This window comes from Vombatus ursinus, unplaced genomic scaffold (assembly GCF_900497805.2).
Source record: "Vombatus ursinus unplaced genomic scaffold, bare-nosed wombat genome assembly UNPS02012122.1, whole genome shotgun sequence".
Taxonomy (NCBI): Eukaryota; Metazoa; Chordata; class Mammalia; order Diprotodontia; family Vombatidae; genus Vombatus; species Vombatus ursinus.
Genome location: NW_020951900.1, coordinates 191,725 through 211,696, shown reverse-complemented (window position 1 = coordinate 211,696; position 19,972 = coordinate 191,725). Strand labels below are relative to the sequence as shown.

At 44.1% G+C, this 19,972-nt stretch overlaps 1 protein-coding gene across 5 annotated transcripts in view; it reads left to right on the top strand.

Moving 5' to 3' along the window:
• The window catches only part of ACAD10 (acyl-CoA dehydrogenase family member 10), a 55,380-nt gene that overhangs the window by 11,211 nt on the left and 24,197 nt on the right, over positions 1–19,972 (top strand). For all 5 annotated transcript variants that reach the window (XM_027857389.1, XM_027857388.1, XM_027857385.1 and 2 more), the window contains 4 exons: positions 2,631–2,825; positions 8,259–8,417; positions 9,970–10,129; positions 18,661–18,808. In XM_027857389.1, coding sequence (XP_027713190.1) covers positions 2,631–2,825; positions 8,259–8,417; positions 9,970–10,129; positions 18,661–18,808 — 662 coding nt within the window. The remainder of the gene's footprint in view (positions 1–2,630; positions 2,826–8,258; positions 8,418–9,969; positions 10,130–18,660; positions 18,809–19,972) is intronic.

Below are 19,972 nucleotides of genomic sequence, written 5' to 3'. Positions count from 1 at the left end.
CACACACACACACACACACACACACACACACACACACACACACACACGAGTAGTAGTTTGGGTCCTGACTTAGGGAATATGGAAAGGCTTTTTGCAGAAGATGGTGTTTGGGCTACATCTTAAAGAAAGCGGGGGGCTCTGAGGTAGGGATAAGGAGAGGGGGCCTTCCAGGCATGAGGGATGTCTGTGCAAAGGTCTGGCAACAAGAGATAGACTATTGTGGGTGACCTGTTTGGCTGGATGGAAGATGGCAGGAAGGGGAGTAAACACCCAACGAGGCTGGAAAGATCGGTTGGAGTAAGGATTTTAAAAGCTAAACAGAGGAGTTTATGTTTGGTCCTAGAGTGGATTGAGGAGGGCAGCCACATGGTAAGATCTGTGCCTGAGAAAACCGGCCTACCAGCAGCACATAGGATGGACTGGAGAGAGAGAGACTAGAGGCAGGGAGTCTGAGTCGCAGGCTGTTTGAGGAATCTCAGGGAGAAGTGACAAGGGCCTGAATTAGGGTGAGAACCATTGGAGGGAGAGAAAGGGTCAGATGCGAGAGACGGATTGGGGAGATAGAAAGAGACATGGCAGCAGATTGGAGGCTCGAGGAGAGGGAGAACCAGGAGGCCAGGACGATGCTGGGAGTGAGCCTGGGAGGCTGGAGATTGCTGCTGCCCTGGACGTGGGAGGGAATGGTGAGCCTAGGGGCTGAGATGCTGAGTTCAGCTTTGGCTGTGTTACAGTTTAGGTGCTGGGACATCCAGTTTGAATGTGCCATAGGGAATCACTCACATGGGGCAGAAGCTTAGAGCAGTGAGCTCAGGGCCTGACCGTAGACGTTGTGGGAGTCATCTGCACAAACCCGTGAGAGAGAGGGCGAAGAGAAGAAAGCCCAGGACAGAGGGGACCGCTCATAGCCACAGGGTGTGGCCACCAGAGCAGATGTTTCTTTAGGAGAACCAACAAGACTGCAGGTATAGGCATCCAGGTGTTCAGCACAGGCCCTTTCCCTGTCATAGGACTGTTGTAGAAATGGCTCCACTTTGGGCCTCCTTTTGTCCCATCTCCTGTTCCTTCTAGCCTCACCTGTTCCATTGGTCTGCTAAGATAATGTGTCAGTGCGGAGGGGGATAGGTACTACCAATTGTACTCTGTGTACTTCAGTTACTAAGAGCCGACATCCCCATAGTCTTTGCAAAGGTTTGCCAAACGCTGGACTGTATGGTGTCAGCACTAGATAGGTAGATATAGATGTTGATATAATCACATACATATGTACATATAGTATCAGTATTAGATAGATGAGTATGGATATATAATCACATCTATCATCCATCCATCCATCTATCCATCTCTATTTCCATCTATCTATCTATCCATCAGTCTATCATTTTCTACATCACAAGAACCTTATGAGGTAGCTTTTTTTATCCCCATTTTACAGATGAAGAAACTTTAGCTCAGGGAGAGTACTTGACTTGCCCCAGGTCACGTAGCTAGTATGGGTCAGAGATAGGATTCACACTCGGGTCTCACCTGTCTCCCAAAGCCTCACTCTGTCCACTTCTCCCCCCTGCCTCCTAACATCGGAGCCTCCATGGGATGGACCATTCAGCACAGACACTGTAAATTCCCATCAATCCAGAATTCAAACAACAAGAGAACTCCAGTGAGCTGATTCTTCTTTTCTATATTCCACACACAATTTTTATGGAAAGGAGAGATCTGCACATGAAAGCAGCTGATAGCAGGGATTTTAAAAATAAAGCTCCTTCCAGATTGCACCAGCCCAGACTTAGCCCTAGCTCCAGCGTTCCCTCCTTCTGCAGCTGGCCTGTGATGATAATCATGACAATCATGACAATGGCCCCGGAGGGCTCAGACATCCTGATGAATTTTCTGAAACAGCAGAAAAATTCAGCTGTAGCTGTTAGCCCTGCAGTTTTTGAGTTGAATATTTGTTTTTGGATGAGACCTGTGATTGTATTGATGTAGAGAGACCTCAGGGGGGCAACCCCCTGCTCACTGCAGACCCTTACCTTCTTTGTGACTTAGGGTCTTAAAGAGCCCCCCAGGGCACTCACTGAGTGGTTCAGTGACTGGCCCAGGGTCCCACAGGAGAGGGGAAATCTAAACTGCACTGTTTTCTGTTGTCTTCCAATTTTCGAAAATTAGTCATGTGTATTAGGAAAAGAACTCCTATACCAGGGGTGGGGAAAGTTCCTCAAGTGAGGCCCTTTGACTGAATCCAAACTTCACACCACAAATCCCCTTAATAAAAGGTTTGTTCTATAAAACTTGGACTCAGTCAAAAGACTGCACCGAGGACCTAGGAGGTCACATGTGGCCTTCGAGGCTGCAGGTCCTATACTATTTGGTTGAACTGAATGCTTTGTTTCCCAGCCACTCAGAATAAATAGGGGTTTACAGTAACTGCACTGCACAGTTCAGGCGAAGTCCCAAGTGGCATGATTCCCTGGGGTAGCTGTAATTGGCCTGTGCTGTGGCCGCCAGGTAATAATGGTCAGGAGCTAAGAAAGCCTTTTCCTGGACTAGGGAAGATTTTTTGCTGCAACTGCCTCTGCTGTTGCTGATTGCTGGGCTTTTTTTTTGTTTGTTTGTTTTATCTCATTATTTCTTAGATCAAGTCGCCGGTGCCGGTCGGCTCATTTTTCTCTCGGCTGACCAGTACACAATTTGCGAAGCAGTTTTCAGTGATGACAGAAGCAATAAATCGAATCCGGGCAGAAGGCCTGAAGACTGCAGTTCTTAGTAATAATTTTTATCTCCCCAATGGGGAGAGCTTTTTGCCCCTGGACCGGAAACAGTTTGATGTGGTAAGGCTGCAGGGATTAAAAATAGCGCCGAAAGTGGCCCCCTCCCCCTCCTCCTTCCCTTGGAGCCCTAACTGAGACACCTCATTCTGGCAGGCCTTGGACAGAGGCCCTGCTTCCTGATAGAGGAGCTTGGCCAAGGTGAAGCCTTGACAAAGTCCTTGTATTCTCCCCAAGGTCAAATGCAGAGGGTTTGATAACTGAGCATGGGCCTCAGGGAGTGAGTGGTTTTGGAAACTCACTGCAATGAGAGGCTCCACTGTGGCCTTCAGATCATCAACACCCCTTTCCCCCCTCTCCCCCCACGAGAACCCTGGTCTCATCAGCCACCCCCCATGGGAGCCCTGGTCCTGCTCTCTCTTAAGGCCCTGCCATTCTGTGACCACTTTCTAGAGTGCTCAGGCCGCCCACAACTTTGCCCTCTTGAGTGTCCATCTTCTTCACTAGAAGATTATTCTCTCTACAAAGCCATTTATTTAAGCTTTGGAAAAATAGGTCAGGAGTAGAATTCAATTGCACAAGTATTTACCAGCCCCTTCTATGGGTACAGCAGCTTGCTAAGCACCTGAAGAGTTAATTCATTTCTAGCCAATAAGGGTTCAATGAGCGTCTACTCCTTGGGCCAGGTCCTACACTGGAATCTGGGGCTACAAAGACAAAGAATGAAATAAGCCATGCCCTCAAGGTGCTTACATTTTCTCCAGGGAGGCAGGAGGCACAGGTATAGTTAGAGCTACAACATATCCTACATGAACACTAAGTCAATTGAGGAGGTCTGGGAAGAGCAGGGTGGGGAGGGAGGGGGAGGGATTGGGAAAGGCTTCCCTAGACGGCATCTGTCCATTGAACAGTTTTGAAGGAAACAGGGGCCCAAGAGGCGAAGGGGAGGTGAGACGAGTGACTGCTAGCTATGAGAGCCATGGAGGTCCAAGCCATAGAGACGGAAGCTGGGGACTTTATATGCTAGGAGCAGGAAGGCTTCCCTTAGGAGCTGAGCCTTAGGGAAGCTAAGGATTCCACAGAGGTAATGAGGCTACCTTCCAGGCACAAAGGTAGCAAGTGAGCCACCAGGTTCAGGAAGTAGCAGATAGACCAGTCCTTGGGAGATGGAGAGGGCCTGAGGGCAGGGACAAGGGATCTCTCTGGGACAGTGGCTGGAGCCAGATGAGAAAGGGCTTCCAATGCAAAGCCAGGCAGTTGCTGTTTTAACCTACAGGTAATAGGAAGGTAACAGGAGAGAGGTTGAGTCAGACATCTGCTGTAGGAAGATTATCTTGGCAGCCACGTTGGAGGATGGATTGGAAGCGTGAGAAGTCCAGTGAGGCGGCTGTTCTGACAGCCAGGCAAGAGACGACAGGGGCCTGAACTTGGGCCATGGCTGTGTGAGTGGAGAGAAAGGGAGGGAATGGGAGAGAGATTCTACAAGGAGGAGGAGGAGGAGGGCTAGGCAGAAACCTAACCTGCCAGTTTACAGCTTGGTGAGGCAGAGAAACATTCCTGGAATAGTTAAATAATAGCCCAGGAGCAAACCCCTTTCTGTCCATAAATCCTGCTCTCTACCCAAGACCATTGCCCTTGGTTCAAGGTGCCACAGAAAGAGCTTAGTGCAGTGCCTGGAACATAGTAGGTACTGAATACTTGCTTATTGACTATTGACTGACAAACTTGGGGTCAGAGGACCTGAGTAAAAACCAAATCAAGAACCACAGACAGAAAAGGATTTCTTTTTTTTTTTTTTTGGCAGTAGGGGTTAAGTGACTTGCCCAGGGTCACACAGCTAGTAAGTGTCAAGCTTTTGGTCTGAGGCCAGATTTGAACTCAGGTGCTCCTGACTTTAAGGCTGGTTCTGTATCCGCTGTGCCACCTAGCTGCCCCCAGAAAAGGATTTCAAAGAAGGGAGCAGGTCAGTGTTGTCTGAAATAATAGGAAAGAACCTCCTGGAGGCAGCTCTAGAGATACATCAGGCACACAGTGTGACGTGACCAATTCATGGCGTTCGGGAAGCCCCGGCTGCCTCTGAGCAGCACAGCCAGATTTGGCCATCTCTGGGACCGTGTCACAGGGAACGCTTCTTCCCCAAAGCTGCCTGCTCCGGCTCCTGAAGAGGAAAGACGTTGACTTAAGGTGTTGGCTTCTGAGCAACACACCTGCCAGGTCATCAGCAAGCATTTATGAAGGACCTACTGTGTGCCAGGCACTGGGCTAAGAGCCAGGGATACAAAGAGAGGCGAGATTAGTCCTTGCTCTCAAGTAGCGTACAGTCTAATGGAGGAAACAGCGTGTGAACAACTGTGTACAAACGAGGTGTAGACGGATAATTGAAGCTTATGTCTGAGGGATGGGGTCAGCAATAAGGGAGGTTGGGAGAGGCTTCTGGCAGGCGGTGAGACTTGAAGGAGGCCAGGAGGCAGAGACAAAGAGGGAGAGCATTCCAGGTGCGGAGGACACAAAGGGAAGATGCCCTGGTGGGAGATGGTGTTCTTGGGCAGGACAACCAGGGGGCTGGTGTCACTGGATGGAAGACTGCATGTTGGGGAGTTAAGGTGTGAGGGCTGGAAGTGCCGGAGGGGGCAGGTTAGGAAGGGCCTTGAAGGCCAAACAGGCATTTTGTATTTGCTCTTGGAGATGATGGGGAGCCCCTAGAGTTTATCGAGTAGGGGGATGTCGTGGTCAGACCTGTGTTTTAGGAAAATCACTTTGGCGGCTGAATGGGTGATGGATTGGAGTGGGGAGAGACTGGAGGCGGATCCCCCAGCAGGCTATAGCAATAGTCCTGGAGTGAGGTGATGAAGGTCTGCTCCCGGGTGGGGGCTGCATCAGAGGAGAGAAGGGGCCGTATTCGAGAGATGCCGCAGAGGTGAAATGGACAGGCCTTGGCAACAGCTTGGATGTGGGGGTGAGCGATAGTGAAGAGTCCAGGATGACGCCCAGGTTGGGAGCCTGAGGGGCTGGGAGGATGGTGTGGCCTTCTACAGTAATAGGGGAGGTGTGTGTGGGGGAGGGTTGGGGGAAAGAGAATGGGTTCCGTTTTGGACATGCTGAGTTTGAGATTCCTGCGAGATATCCTGTTCCAGACGTCTAGCAGGTGGCTGGAGATGCCAGACGAGAGGTTTATTGACTTGTGGTGATATTTAAAAGGGACTGCTCGCCCTTTTGTGCCTCATTCAGAGTTTGAGATGATCAGGTAGAGAGGTAAACACCTGGTCACCTAAGATACTGCTGTTTGAGGCTAGTCCAGTTGTGGTGCCACTCCAGGATGGCTTGTGATGATGACAGGGACGATAGCGAGAATGGTGGCTAGCATTTAAGTAAGGGCTTTACAAATTGCTTTATAAATAATATCCCATCGAGTCCTCACTGCAACCCTGAGAGATGGGTGCTGTTATTACCCCCATTTTGCAGATGAATAAACTAAGGCAAACAGATGTTAACTGAATTTTGGGTCACACAGCTATTAAGTGTCTAAGGCCAAATTTGAACTCATGTCTTCCTGATTCCAGGTCTTCCCACTTCACTCCCCAGCAAGGGCTAGTTTCTCATCCTCGGGACCTAGACTGGGGTTGTTCTAAGACCCATCCAGGGAGTTTGTTCTGTCCTAGGGGACCCCCCAAAGATTTGATTTTAGGGGTTCCTGTAGCTATGTAAGGCCCATTTTCTAGTAGACACCCCCTACACACACACACACACACACACACACTCTCTCTCTCCCCCCAAGAGGACCAGAAGAAGCTCAGTTTTCCAGACCTGTAATAAATGGAGCATTGTTTCCTGGTACCTTCAAATGTTTTGTCCATACGTGAATTCTTAAGTCAGTATCAGAACCTAGATGGCCTAGGGTGAAAGGGAAGGGGTAGGGTAGGGATGTGTTAAATCTCGGGGCAAATAATCTTTACTACATCCTCTTCACTGTTATAATTCCCATCCAAGAGGATATATTTTAGTTTATAAACTAACTAAATGTTCTGTATCTTCCTAGAGGCAGTGTATTATAGTGACTACAGAGCCAGACTTAGGAAGACCTGGGTTCAGGTCCCCCCTTTTACCCATACTTCCTGTGTGACCCTGGGCATGTTATTGTTCTCAGGCCACAGGAGTGCCCTGAGGCTATAAGGTGCAGAGCAGGTGCTGAGCTGCCTGGGCAAAGGGAGTTTCCTTATCTAGAGTCTCCTACACCTTAGAAATCACAGATATGGTCCCCAAATATTGGACACCCAAGGATGATGCTGGGAAACACTGAGATTAAGGCCACATCTCATTTCATCTGGAGCCCTGCGTACAGCTGTATGTCACATCTGAATGGGTGGTGGTATATGTACCATTTCTCTTCCCTCTTGGTATAGAGGGTTCAGTGTTTCAGGTTCCATAGATTAATTAAGAAGCATCTGTTAAGTGCCTGCTATGTGCCAGGCACTGTGTTGGCTGATGAGGTTACAAAGACAAAAGTGAAACAGCCCCTGTCCTCAGAGAGCTCACGTTCTGATGGCAGAAGCCACACTCTCAGCTCGCATTTATTGTACCTGCTATGTATTTTATAGTGTTAGAATATACAGGATCTATGGACAGTGATACCAGAGAGTTTTGGGAGAGAAAGCACTAGCACTTGGTAGGGACAGGAAGGGTCAGGAAAGACTTCGTATAGAAGCCAGTGTTTGAAGTTTGAAGGAAACCAGGGCTTCCAAGGGATGGGAAATGAGGAGGGAGTGCATTCCAGGTCGAGGCACAGCCTGTGCAAAGGTGTGGAGGTGAGAGTGTAAAGAACCCCAAGTAGGCCAGTGTGGCTGAACCGTAGAATATGTACATGGAGGGAGGTGATACGATAAGGCAGGAAAGGGAAGAAGGGGCCTGGTCAAGACTGAAGTGCCAAACAAAGGGATTTGTGTTTTGTTTTGGAGATATTAGGGAGATACTGCAGATTGTCACCATGGTTACACTAAAAACAAAAAAACCCACCCAAACTATCTTACTATAAGCCCAAAGCACAACATGGGGTAAGGCTTTTTTAAAACCTCATGCTAATAATTTGATTGTGAATTCACTCACAATATTTTGTTTTGTATCACAAAACATAAACCTGACTTTGTTAGAATTTTTATGACTTAAGGCGTCTGAGTTTGTGACTGGGGATGTATAGGGCAGTCGATAGATTTCTTTTTGTCACATTCAAGCAAACCAGATGAGTGGTAGCATGCCCAGTAGGCATTTTGGGGGAAATCGATACTTCTCTCTGCAGCAGGTGGAGAGGGAGAGTTAGGAGCGCTGGAAGCCAGGCGGCTTGCTATTCCTTCCCCACCATTTCTCCGGGTTTCTTAATGAGGTTCACACCAGGAGCTCTGGAACGTGGCAGACTATGAGGAGGAAAGTCTAATTACCATTTCTAATCTTGTCTCCAAAGCTGGTTTTCTGAATGTTTACCTGTGTCTCCCATGCCCCCTTTAGGTTGTTGAATCCTGTCTGGAAGGGGTCTGCAAGCCGGACCCCCGTATTTTTAAGATATGTTTGCAGCGGCTGCAGGTGGAGCCTGCAGAATCCATCTTTCTTGACGACCTTGAACATAATTTAAAAGCAGCTGCCCAGCTTGGCATTCACATTATAAAGGTATAGAATCAATCATCCAATGAGCATTGATTAAACACCCACTGTGTGCCCAGGTACTGTGGAGACTTTCTGTGAATTTAATAATAATATAATATGATATGATATGATATATGATATGATATAATATATCATATATAATATAATATACAATTATATATTACATAATGTAATATATAGTTAATAAACATAAAATATATAATATAATATATAACGTAATATAATAACAAATAACAGTATCTGGCATTTAGAGGGCACTTTAAGGTTTACAAAGCACTTTATATGTGTTCACTCAGATTCTCACAACAACTCTGTAAGGTAATGCTATTGTTATCCCCATTTTACGGATGAGGAAACTGAACATGAGAGGTGAGGTGAATTGTTCGGAGGCAGCTCGGGAAAGGAAAAAGGGAAGGAAACAGGCATTATTAAGCACCTACTATGTTCCAGGCACTAGCTAGGTGCTTATTTGAGCCTTACAGCAAGCCTGTGAGGTAATTAGTATTACCCCCATTTTACAAACTGAGGCAGTCAGGGTTACAACGTTGCCCAGGGTTACAACAGCAAATAAGTGTATGAGGTAGGATTTGAACTCTGGTCCAAATCCTACTCCACCTTAGAGAGTAATTTGACAATATTGTAGGAAGGGTCACTGGGAAGTCTCACATTTAGGCTTTCCAAGGACAAGAGTGGGCAGGCAGGGGAGGGCAGAGCAAAGTCCAGTGGTTTGATTGGTGGTTAATGGGTTGACAGCATGACGTGCGGTCACAAAGGAAAATGCTGCAGCCTCTTGATGCCCTCTGCCCTGCTCAGGCCATGTGTTTAGTTCTGGGCACCATGCTTTAGGACAGACATTGAGCAGCTGCAGGTGGCCCAGAATCCAGAAGGGCCTTGAGCCCATGGCATGTGAGAATTGTTTGAAGGCATTCGGGATGCTTGTTCTGGAGAAGAGAAGAGAAGACATAGGGATCATGGTGACTCTCTTGTATCTCCAGTCCTGCATGAGGAAGAATCTGATGTGTTTGGCTTGACCCCAGAGGGCAGGAACAAGGAGGGGAAATCACAAGAAGCCTGATTGAGTCTTGATGTCCCGGTTACGTTTGAGAGGTGTAGTAGGTTACCCCAGCCCACAGAGTGGGGGCCCTTCAGCAGAGGTCTTCCTGCAGAGGCTGGTCACTCCCTATAGGGTGGTGTGGCCGCACTAGATGACCCCTGACATCTACTTTGAGCTCTGGAATGCTGAGATAAAAACCCACGAGTCCTGGCCCTGTCGGCTAACAGCCCCAGCAGGGGAGACTCTGAGCAGCAATCAGAAGCAACCTCCTTTGTGACCTCTTAGTGCTAGGAAGCCTCGTACTTCCTGGGCAGAGTGGGTCTGATGGTTAGAGGCTTAATGGAAATGGGAAGCCTGTTCTGCCTTTGCCTCGGTTGAATTTGTTTGTGCCTTTCACCTTCGAAAAAGCTGTCATCTAGAACTTACAGAATGGATGGCTGGAACAGGGTTAGGGTGGAGAGTTGGGAAATGCTAAAATCTTTTATTTTTTTTCTAAACCAGGTTAATGATGCAGAAAACGCCTTAAAAAAGCTAGAAACCTTTCTGGGTTTTCCTTTGCGGAAGATTATTCCGAACACCTGCTCTGTGAGAAAGACAATGGAAATTCCAAGAGATTCCCTAGAGAAATACCTCAAAAGCCTTCTGGGAAGCCAAGCGGCAGGTACTCTGCCATCTGGTGTTATGTTTGAAGACTCGTGTTTTTAGTGGGTCCATCTCTCACCTCGTTTCCAGCATTGGCTGGGGGTGTAAAGGCCAAATGAGGTGTAGCAGGTACAGGAAGGGGCAGTGCTGGGCCCAAGGGCTTGGAGGGGAGCAAGTCTCTGCTGCGTGTCTTTGACTCTGAGAAGTTGTGAACATTAGTGTGCGTCCCTGAGGGTTGTTGAGTTGAATAGATGATGAAACATCCCTTGCTCCTTTTGAGTGTGGATTGGGGATGAGGGGGCAAGATGCTGTGGGCCCTGTCAATTGCTCTTGTTGAATTGGTTGGTTTTGCTTAAATTTTTTTCTATCTTCAAAGGTGGGGTGGAGCTCAGTGCGTGTGTGAGTGTGTGTGAGTGTGTGTGAGTGTATGTGTGTGTGTGTGTGTGTGTGTGTGTGTGTTTGTAGAAGGGCGAGGAGGAGATGTATCCAGAAATGACTGGGATATAAAAAGAAAACGAGTCAGTAAAAAAAAAAAAAGTTATTCAGTAAAGAAAGGTATTTTGTGTATCCCAAGTCTGATCCCCATGAGGTTTTAGGGAATTGTAAACATTTTTTAAAAATTTTAAACTAAAAAAAATTATTTTCAGTTCCAAATTCTCTCTTTTCCTCTATCCCTTACCCCACTCATTGAGAAGACACGACATATAATATACATTATTCATGTGGTCATGTAAAACGTATTTTCATATTACTCATGTTGCAAAGGAAAACACACACAAAAACCAAGAAAAAAAAAGTAAAAAAAATTATGCTTCAGTCTATACTCAGTGTTCATGAGTTGTCTCCCTGGAAGTGGATAGCATTTTTCATGATGAATCCTTTGGAATTCTCATGGATTGTTGTATTGATTGTAGTAGCTAAGTCTTTCACAGTTGATCATCATTAGTTTCCAATTAATTTTTAATCTATCTTTCATGGTCCTTTATTGAATGTAAAAATTTTTATTGCATTGTGATCTGAAAAGGATGCGTTTAATAGTTCTGTTTTTCTGCATTTGGTTGTGAAGTTTTTATGCCCTAATACATAGTCAATTTTTGGGTGTATGGGTGCCCTGTATTGCTGAAAAAAATGTATATTTCCTTCTGTTCCCATTCAGTTTTTTCTAGAGGTCTATCATATCTAACTTTCCTAAAATTATTTTAATCTCCTTAAGTTCTGTCTTATTTTTTTTTTATTAGATTTATCTGGTTCTGAGAAGGGAAAGTTGAGGTCCCCCACTAGTATAGTTTTACTGTCTATTTCCTCCTGTAACTCATTTAACTTTTCCTTTAAGAATTTGGTTCTATACCATTTAGTGCATTTATGTTTAGTATTGATATTATTTCATTGACTATGCTACCTTTTAGCAAGATGTAGTTTCATTACTTATCTCTTTTTTTTTTTTAAAAAGGGAATTTGGGGTTAAGTTAAGCCCAGGGTCACACAACTAGTAAGTATCTGAGGCCAGATTTGAACTGAGGTCTTCCTGACTCCAGGGCTGGTGCTCTATCCACTGCATCACCTAGCTGCCCCCTTACTTATCTCTTTTAATTAGGTCTATTTTTGCTTTTACTTTGTCTGAGATCATGATTGCTACCCAGCTTTTTCTATATCAGCTGAAGCACAATAGATTCTGCTCCAGAACCTTATTTTTATTCTCTATGTGTCTCTCTGTTTCAAACGTATTTCTTAAAGACAACATATTGTCAGATTCTGGTTTTTAATCCACTCTGCTATCTGCTTCCATTTTATGGGTGAATTCATCCCATTCACACTCATGGTGATGATTACTAACTGTATTTCTCTCCATTCTATTTTTCCCATTTATCTTTCTCTCTCCAATTCACAATTTTCTTTGACGACGCTTTGCTTGTAGACATTTTTACATTATTGTTCCCTCCTGAGTTTGTGTTTTGCTCTTCCCTGTCACCGTAGTGACTTTCTATAGTCAGGTTCTTTTTTTGTTACTGTTGTTTGCTCATTTTTCCAGCCTTTTCCTTGACTTTTGGTTGGTTTTTGGTTTGATCGTTGTCCTTTGTTCTCGAAGAGGACCAAAATGACCTGTGCTAGAATCAAGTTACACTGTGTCCCACTGTGGCTGACCAGACCAATACAAGCTCGGAATGCTCTACCATAGGTCAGACACAAATAGCCCATGGGAACATTTGGGGTGGATTCTCTAAATTTACGCCTTCTGCATTTCCTTTGAGTTGTTTCAGTTCTGCTTTGCCTCAGAGAGTACGTAGCACCTTCTCTGATGATGTTTTCAGCCTTGACTTTTAACTTTATGTTAAAGTTGTCTTCTGCTCCAGGGGTAAAAGGGGCACAGTCCCAAGCTTTAGTTTGTTTGTTTTTTTTTCTTTTTCTTTTTGTTCTGTTTTCAAAGCTAATTCTGGGGACCTGTAAGTTTTCAGCTCTTCCAGGGTGGTATGATCAAAGGAAAGGTGTGGTCACTATTCTCCTGGCCTGTATTTTGGTTTATCAGTCACCTCAAGTGCTTTTTTTCACCCTGGAACTGTGCCCAGGGACCCCGCTCCCATGTGGCTGTAAGCTCTGGTGTGCTAGTGCTCCATCTTGCCCTGGGATTACAACCCAGGACTATGATCCAGATCCATGTATGGCCAAAGCAGCTGAGTTCTGCACTCAGTGCCAGTGAAGCGATCCCTGTAATCTCCTTCTGACCAGTTGTCTGACCCCCTTCCCATCTGTGGGCTAAGAGCTCCGTAAGTCACTGCTGCCGATTCAGTTGCCCCCAAGGCCTGCTGCTGCCTTGCTGTGGCATGGCTTGTGCTGGACTGCGCTCCACGCTCACTCCTGTGTGGCAGACCTTTTCTGTTGGCCTTCTAAGTTGTCTTGGGCTGGAAAATTGTTTCACCTTGTCCTTTTGTTGGTTCTGCTGCTCCAGAATTAATTTTTAGGTGTTATTTAAAGTTGTTTGGAAGTGAATTTGGGAGAGCTCAGGCAAGTCCTGCCTTTTCTCCGCCATCTTAGTTCCACCTTCAGTTAGTCATCATTACAGTATTGCTGTTACTGTGCACAGTGTGCTCCTGGTTCTGCTCACTTCACTTTGTATCAGTTCATACAAGTCTTCCCAGGTTTTTTTTAAACCATCCTGCTCGTCATTTCTTATAGCACAGTAGTATTCTATTACAATCATATACTACAACTTGTTCAGCCATTCCCCAACTGATGGACATCCCCTCAATTTTTAATTCTTCAACACCACAAAAAAAGCTGCTATAAATATTTTTGTACATATGGGTCCTTTTGCTTTTTTTTAAACATTAAAATTAATTATTTATATATATTTTAACATTCTTTTCTTTTTAAATTTTGATTTCCAAATTCTCTCCCTTCCTTTCACCCCCTCCCTCACCCACTGAAAAAGTGAGCAGTGTGATATCAATTATATATGTGAAGTCATGCAAAACATTTCTATGTTAGCCATAGTTTTTTTTTTAAAGCAACAAAATTAAAGAAGGTGAGAAAATTGTACTTCAGTTTGCACTCAGAGTTCATCAGTTCTCTCTCTGACCTTTTCCGTTTTTATTTATTCACTTGTTTTTATCTCTTTGTGGTACAAACTTAGCAGTGATATGTCTGGGTCAAAGGATATGAACAGTTTTATAACCCTATAGGCATAGTTCCAAATTGTTTTCCAGAATGGTTGAATCAGTTCACAACTCCACCAACAGTGCATTACTGTCCTTATTTTTCCACATTCCTTCCAATAGTTGTCATTTTCCCAATCTAATGGGTATGAGGTGGTATCTCAAAGTTGTTTTAATTTGCATTTCTCTAATCAATAGTGAAGTAGAGCATTTTTTATGTGACTATTTTGATTTTGATTTCTTCTTCTGAAAACTGCCTGTTCATATCTTTTGACCATTTATCAATCGAGGAATAGCTCTTATATTTTACAAATTTATCCCTTTACCAGAGAAATTTGCTGTAAAAACTTTTCTCCCAGTTTCCCGCTTTCCTTCTAATTTTGGCTGCATTGGTTTTGTTTGTGCAAACCCTTTTTAATTTAATGTAATCAAAATTATCCATTTTATGTCTCAAGATCATCTCTATCTTTTGTTTGTTCATGAACTCTCCCCTTAGCCATAGGTATGACAGGTAATTTTTTTCTATACTGCCCTAATTTGTTTATGCTATCACCCTTTATGTCTAAATCATGTACCCATTTTGAGGTCTATACCTAGTTTCTGCCAGATTGCTTTTCCAGTTTCCCAGCAGTTTTTGTCAGATATACTAATAGATAGGATCTTTGGATTTATCAAACACTAAGTTATTGTGTTCATTTGCTTCTATATATTGTGTACCTAATTTATTCTGCCAATCAACCATTCTGTTTCTTATCTAGTACCAGATTGTTTTGATGATTACCACTTTGTAGAATAGTTGATAACTGCTAGACTGCTCTCCTTCACTTTTTTTCATTTATTTTCTTGATATTCCAGGCATTTTATTCCTCCAGATGAATTTATTATTAATTTTTCTAGCTCAAAATAATAATTTGGTGGTTTAATTGGTTTGGCATTGAATTAGTAAATTAATTTAGCTAGTGTTGTCATTTTAATTATATTAGGCTCAGCCTACCCATGAGCAATTCATATTTCGCTAGTTGTTTAGATCTGTCTTTATTTGTGTGAAAAATGTTTTGTCATTGTGTTCAGAGTTCTTGGGTGTGTCTTGGCAGGTAGACACCCAATTAATTTATACTGTCTGTAGTTTAAGAATTTTTAATGTGGACAATAACCGTCTATTTTGTGAAGGGGAATTGAACCTTGCAGCATTACAAATTGTAACAAATTTCCTACTCATCCTGTGAACCTTCCCTCTTATTTTTCATATTCCTGTTCTAGAAAAATGTATGAATTTGCAGAGGTTCCTAGGACCGTTGGTAAAGAAACTTCTGCTCCCCACCATGTCCTTTGGGATGTCACTTCTTATATTTCTTTACTCCTGAGCTTCTGTTGATTCTTTACCCTTCTGGCCAATGTCCAGATTTCAGTCTGTATGCCAGTTAGGGCCAAGATGTCTGCATGGGAATGTCATGGGCGGTAACTCACTGACAGGGGAAATGGCATTGTCTGCACTAGCAAAGCTATTTAATTGCCCTTTTCGGCTCTCACTTAATCATCAGAAGTGGTTTAGGAGGGTGTGGGGTAAAAAAACAACCCTTTCATCTGCAGACCAAGAACATCCTATTTTTAGCAATATGGGAAACCATCGTTGCTGGTGGATGGAACTATGAGCCTGCATTCTTTGGAAAAGGGCTACAAGGAGAGATGTAATACAGTACTAATCAAAGACCTTATGGAAATGCCAATCCAGTGCCCTTCACCATGGCCATAACTAGGGCAGGGCAACCGCACTTTGTCCAGGGCTCTGCAACTTAGAAGGGACTGAGAACACCCATAGTTCTTGAGTAAGAAGAACAACGGACTTTTCCCCCACTTTGGCTAGTCCATTATTTTTAATATGATGTTTTGTTTTTTCCCAATTGCATGTTAAAACAATTTTTAGCACTTCCTTAAAAAAAGTTTTTGAGTTCCAAATTCTATCCCTTCCTCCCTCCTTTCCCTCCCCCTCCCAAGAAGATAAGCAGTCGATATAGGTTATACGTGTGTAGTCATGTAAAACATTTCAATATTAGTCATTTTATACAAGAAGACTCAAATAAAAAAGAGAACGAGAGGAAGAAAGTGAAAAAATAGCATGCTTCGGTCTGCACGTGGACGATATCTGGTCTTTCTTTGGAGATGGATGGTGTGTTCTTTGGGACTGTCTTGGATCATTGTGTTGCTGAGAAGAGCTAAGTCATTCTCAGTTCTTCATCTTACAGCATTGCTATCACTGTGTACAACGTTCTCCTGGTTCTGCTTACCTCACTTTGCATCGTTTTTCTGAAATCATCCATTCTTGTCATGTCTTATAGCACAATAATATTCTCTCACAGCCGTATGCCACAGCTTGTTTAGACATTTCCCAATTGATGGGCATACTTTGATTTCCAATGCTTAGCCACCACTAAAAGAACTGCTATAAATATTTTGGTACAAATAGGTCCTTTTCCTTTTTTTTTTTTACGTCTTTGGGATACAGACCCAAAGGTATTGCTTCTCCAGCATTTATCATTTTCCTTTTCTATCATGTTAGCCAATTTGATGACTGTGAGATGGTACCTAAGAGTTGTTTTAATTTGCATTTCTCTAATCAATAGTGATTAGAGCATTTTTTCATATGATTATAGATAGCTTTGATTTTTTCATCTGAAAACTGCCTGAGCAACTGATTTTAGCACACATTTAGTAAGAATAATTAGTGAAAATCAGAGGCCACCAGGTGGTGTCCTCCCCCTATCCTACCTCCAGCAGAGAAACCACATCCCAGGTGAACTTGCCAACCAGGCCCTGCCTTGCTGCCTTCCAGCCTTAGTGTCCAGGACTCTTGTCCAAAGGGGCCAGAACCTGGGTCTCGGTCTCACTCACCCCTGGACTCTTGTGTTCTGGCATCTCTTATCTCTCTCTCATTCAGTTTCCCTTAAAAGGTGATTTTAGGGCATCTTTCATGCTGCCGCCCCAGAGGCCTGATTTTCTAGGTGTGGCTCTGGTCACTGACCTGCTTTGACTCTGGCCCTGCTCTTTCTGTTACACTGGACTCTTCATGAGTACCATGAAGAGGTTGAGGGGCTAGGGTCTTTTCTTCTGTGCCTTCAGCTATAATCCCCACTGGCTCTTTCCCTTCTGTCTTAGGGGCCCAGTGACTTCCTCCTCAGTTCCATGTAACCACCTATCATCATTATAGCTTTTACAAAGGGATTTTTACTTCAAAGATGCAGCCAGATAGTCAATGAAAAAATGCTCTAAATCACTATTGATTAGAGAAATACAAATTAAAACAACCCTGAGGTACCACATCACACCCATCAGGTTGGCCAACATGACAAAGCAGGAAAATGATAATGTTGGAGAAGATGTAGCAAAAGTGGAACACTAATGCATTGTTGGTAGAGTTGTGAACTGATCCAACCATTTTGGAGAGCAATTTGGGACTATGCCCAAAGGGCTATAAGAATGTGTATACCCTTTGACCCAGCAATATCGCTTCTAGGGCTGTATCCCAAAGAGATCATAAAAATGGGAAAAGGACCCACATGTACAAAAATATTTATAGCAGCTCTTTCTGTGGTAGCCAAGAATTGGAAATCAAGGGGATGCCCGTCAATTGGGGAATGACTGAAGAAGTTATGGTATATGAATGTAATGGAATACTATTGTGCTATAAGAAATGATGAGCAAGTAGACTTCAGAAAAACCTGGAAAGACTTGTATGGTCTGATGCTGAGTGAAGTGAGCAGAACCAGGAGAACGTTGCACACAGTAACAGCCACGTTGTGCGATGACCAATATTGATAGACTTAACCCTTCTCAGCAATGCAAGGATCTAAGACATCTCCAGAGGCCTCATGATGGGTGGAGTTTGAATGCAGATCGAAGCATACTATTTGCTATTTTTTACCTTCTGTTTTGTTTTGTTTCGTCTTTCTGGAGGTTCCTCCTGTTGGTTCTAATTCTTACTTACAACATGACTAATGTGAAAATATGTTTAATAGGAATGTATATGTATAGCCTATGTCAGATTGCATGCAGTCTTAGAGAGGGAAGTGAGTGAGGAAGGAGGGGGAGAAAAATTTAAAACTCAAAACCTTATGGAAGTGATTGTGGATAAATCAAAATAAATTATTAAAAAAACCCCAAAGATGTAGCAAGAAAAATCATTCAACTTTTGCCCCATCACCACTGGGGCACAATCCCCACCACCACTCGCTCTGTGTCTGGGGGGAGGGGAGCAAGGAGGGAGAAGAATTACACTCCCTATTTAGCTCAGTTCCTACATATTCTTAATCCCACCAACATCACATCCAAAGCCCCGATTTTCTGCCACCTTCTGAAGGACTGACTGTAACACCTGGCCTGGACTTCTGGACTCCCAGATCTTCATAGCCCAAGCACCTGACTGAGGTCAGAGACTCCACTGCCTGCACCTTGAATAGAAAAGAATGAAGGAAAGACCAAAGACCGAGGCACATTGTGGGGTGGGGAGGGCTCCTTAAAGCCCTTGCCCCTTATACGATAGTGGGAATAAAGGAGTCACCTCTTTCCTCAGATGCGAATGCAGCAAAAGCCTGAGTCAGGGGGTTTTATACACATTGACGATTCTGGCTGCTTCCAGCCACATGGTTGGCCAACACGGAATGTCCATGACCTCCAATTTCCCAGAAACAACTTCCAGCCTCTACATGTGGAGAGGCACTATCTCATGGGGTCTGGGTATACAATACAGTCCCATTCTATTACCTATCCAAGCTTAAATGGGTGTTGTATGCCTTTTTTTCTCTGTGGGAAATAGTCTTTTCTGGGGTAAAATTGGAAAAAAAAAAAAAGGATAGTTTGTCTTTTCCTCATCCACCTTTTTGAATTTTGCCTTTGTCTTTTATAGTTTCAGGTCCCTTGGAAGTCTTGCAGTTCAGTCATGGGCAGTCCAATCCAACCTACTCCATCAGGATGTCCAATCACCACTTGGTCCTGAGGAAGAAGCCACCAGGAAAACTCCTTACCTCTGCCCATGCTGTGGAGAGGGAATTCAGGTACCTCCTCGGGGCAGCACATAGAGGAAACTGCTGAACAGTCAGAATCTTAGAGAACTGCCTTTGAAATTGAACAAACTATAGGGGTAAATGTTTGAGTTATTTCTGATCATTTGGGGTGCCATTACTTTTACCACACATCTCATTTCTTCTGTTTCATTTGTTAGCATTGCTCCTTTTTTTGGGGGGGCAGTTGGGGTTAAGTGACTTGCCCAGGGTCACACAGCTAGTAAGTGTCAAGTGTTCGGTCTGAGGCCGGATTTGAGCTCAGGTCCTCCTGACTTCAGGGCTGGTGCTCTATCCACTGCACCACCCAGCTGCCCCCTGTTGGCATTACTCTAAGGGCACAGACATCTGTGACTGGCTGGACTTCTCCATCAGAGCTGGGGGAGGAGAGTGCTCCATTATTTGTACACTAATTACGATCATTTGTTTACATACTATTTAATTCCTGCCATCCTTTCATCATAACCCACCTTGGACTGTCTAGTTTACAATGCACCCTGTGTAGAAGAGTGTCAATCTATTTCAAAACAATTTGTTTTGTCAATAGTCAATAAATGTTTATCACGCATGTCCTATGTACCAAGCACTGTGCTAAACACTGGAGCTACAGATACAAAAAGAAAGTCAACTCCTGCCCTCAAGAGCTTCCAGTCTATTTAGGGAGAGGATACACAAAAGAAAGCTGAAAAGGAGGAGATGGGCTAGAAGGTACCTGCAGAGGGGCATGGTGGAAACATCAAAGAGTCCACCATGAGTGCAGCCAGTGAGAAATCAGGAGCTGGCACCATTTAGGAAAAGAGAGGGAAAGAGGCCTTCATCTAGGTTTCTCATGGAGGGAGCAATGTGGCTGGGAATGTCTCCAAGATGGTACCTGTGCATCCAGGAGCCCTTTCTCTGGTACCCCTTTCTCAGACTGGACCTCATGTTCTTCCATAAAGAAGAAAGGCTGCCCAGAACAGGAAGTACCATTATGATACCAGCTCTTTAGCCCTCATTATTGACTTACCTTCCTTCTTTCTTAAACTTTTTGTTTAAATATTGCATCATAAAATGGATTTGAATCCATGCCTTATTTCATAGACTAATCCCTTAACTGGAAGAGTGGTCTGAATATTTTGGATAACTGTTTGTCTCGACTATGTAAGCAGGAACATTTCT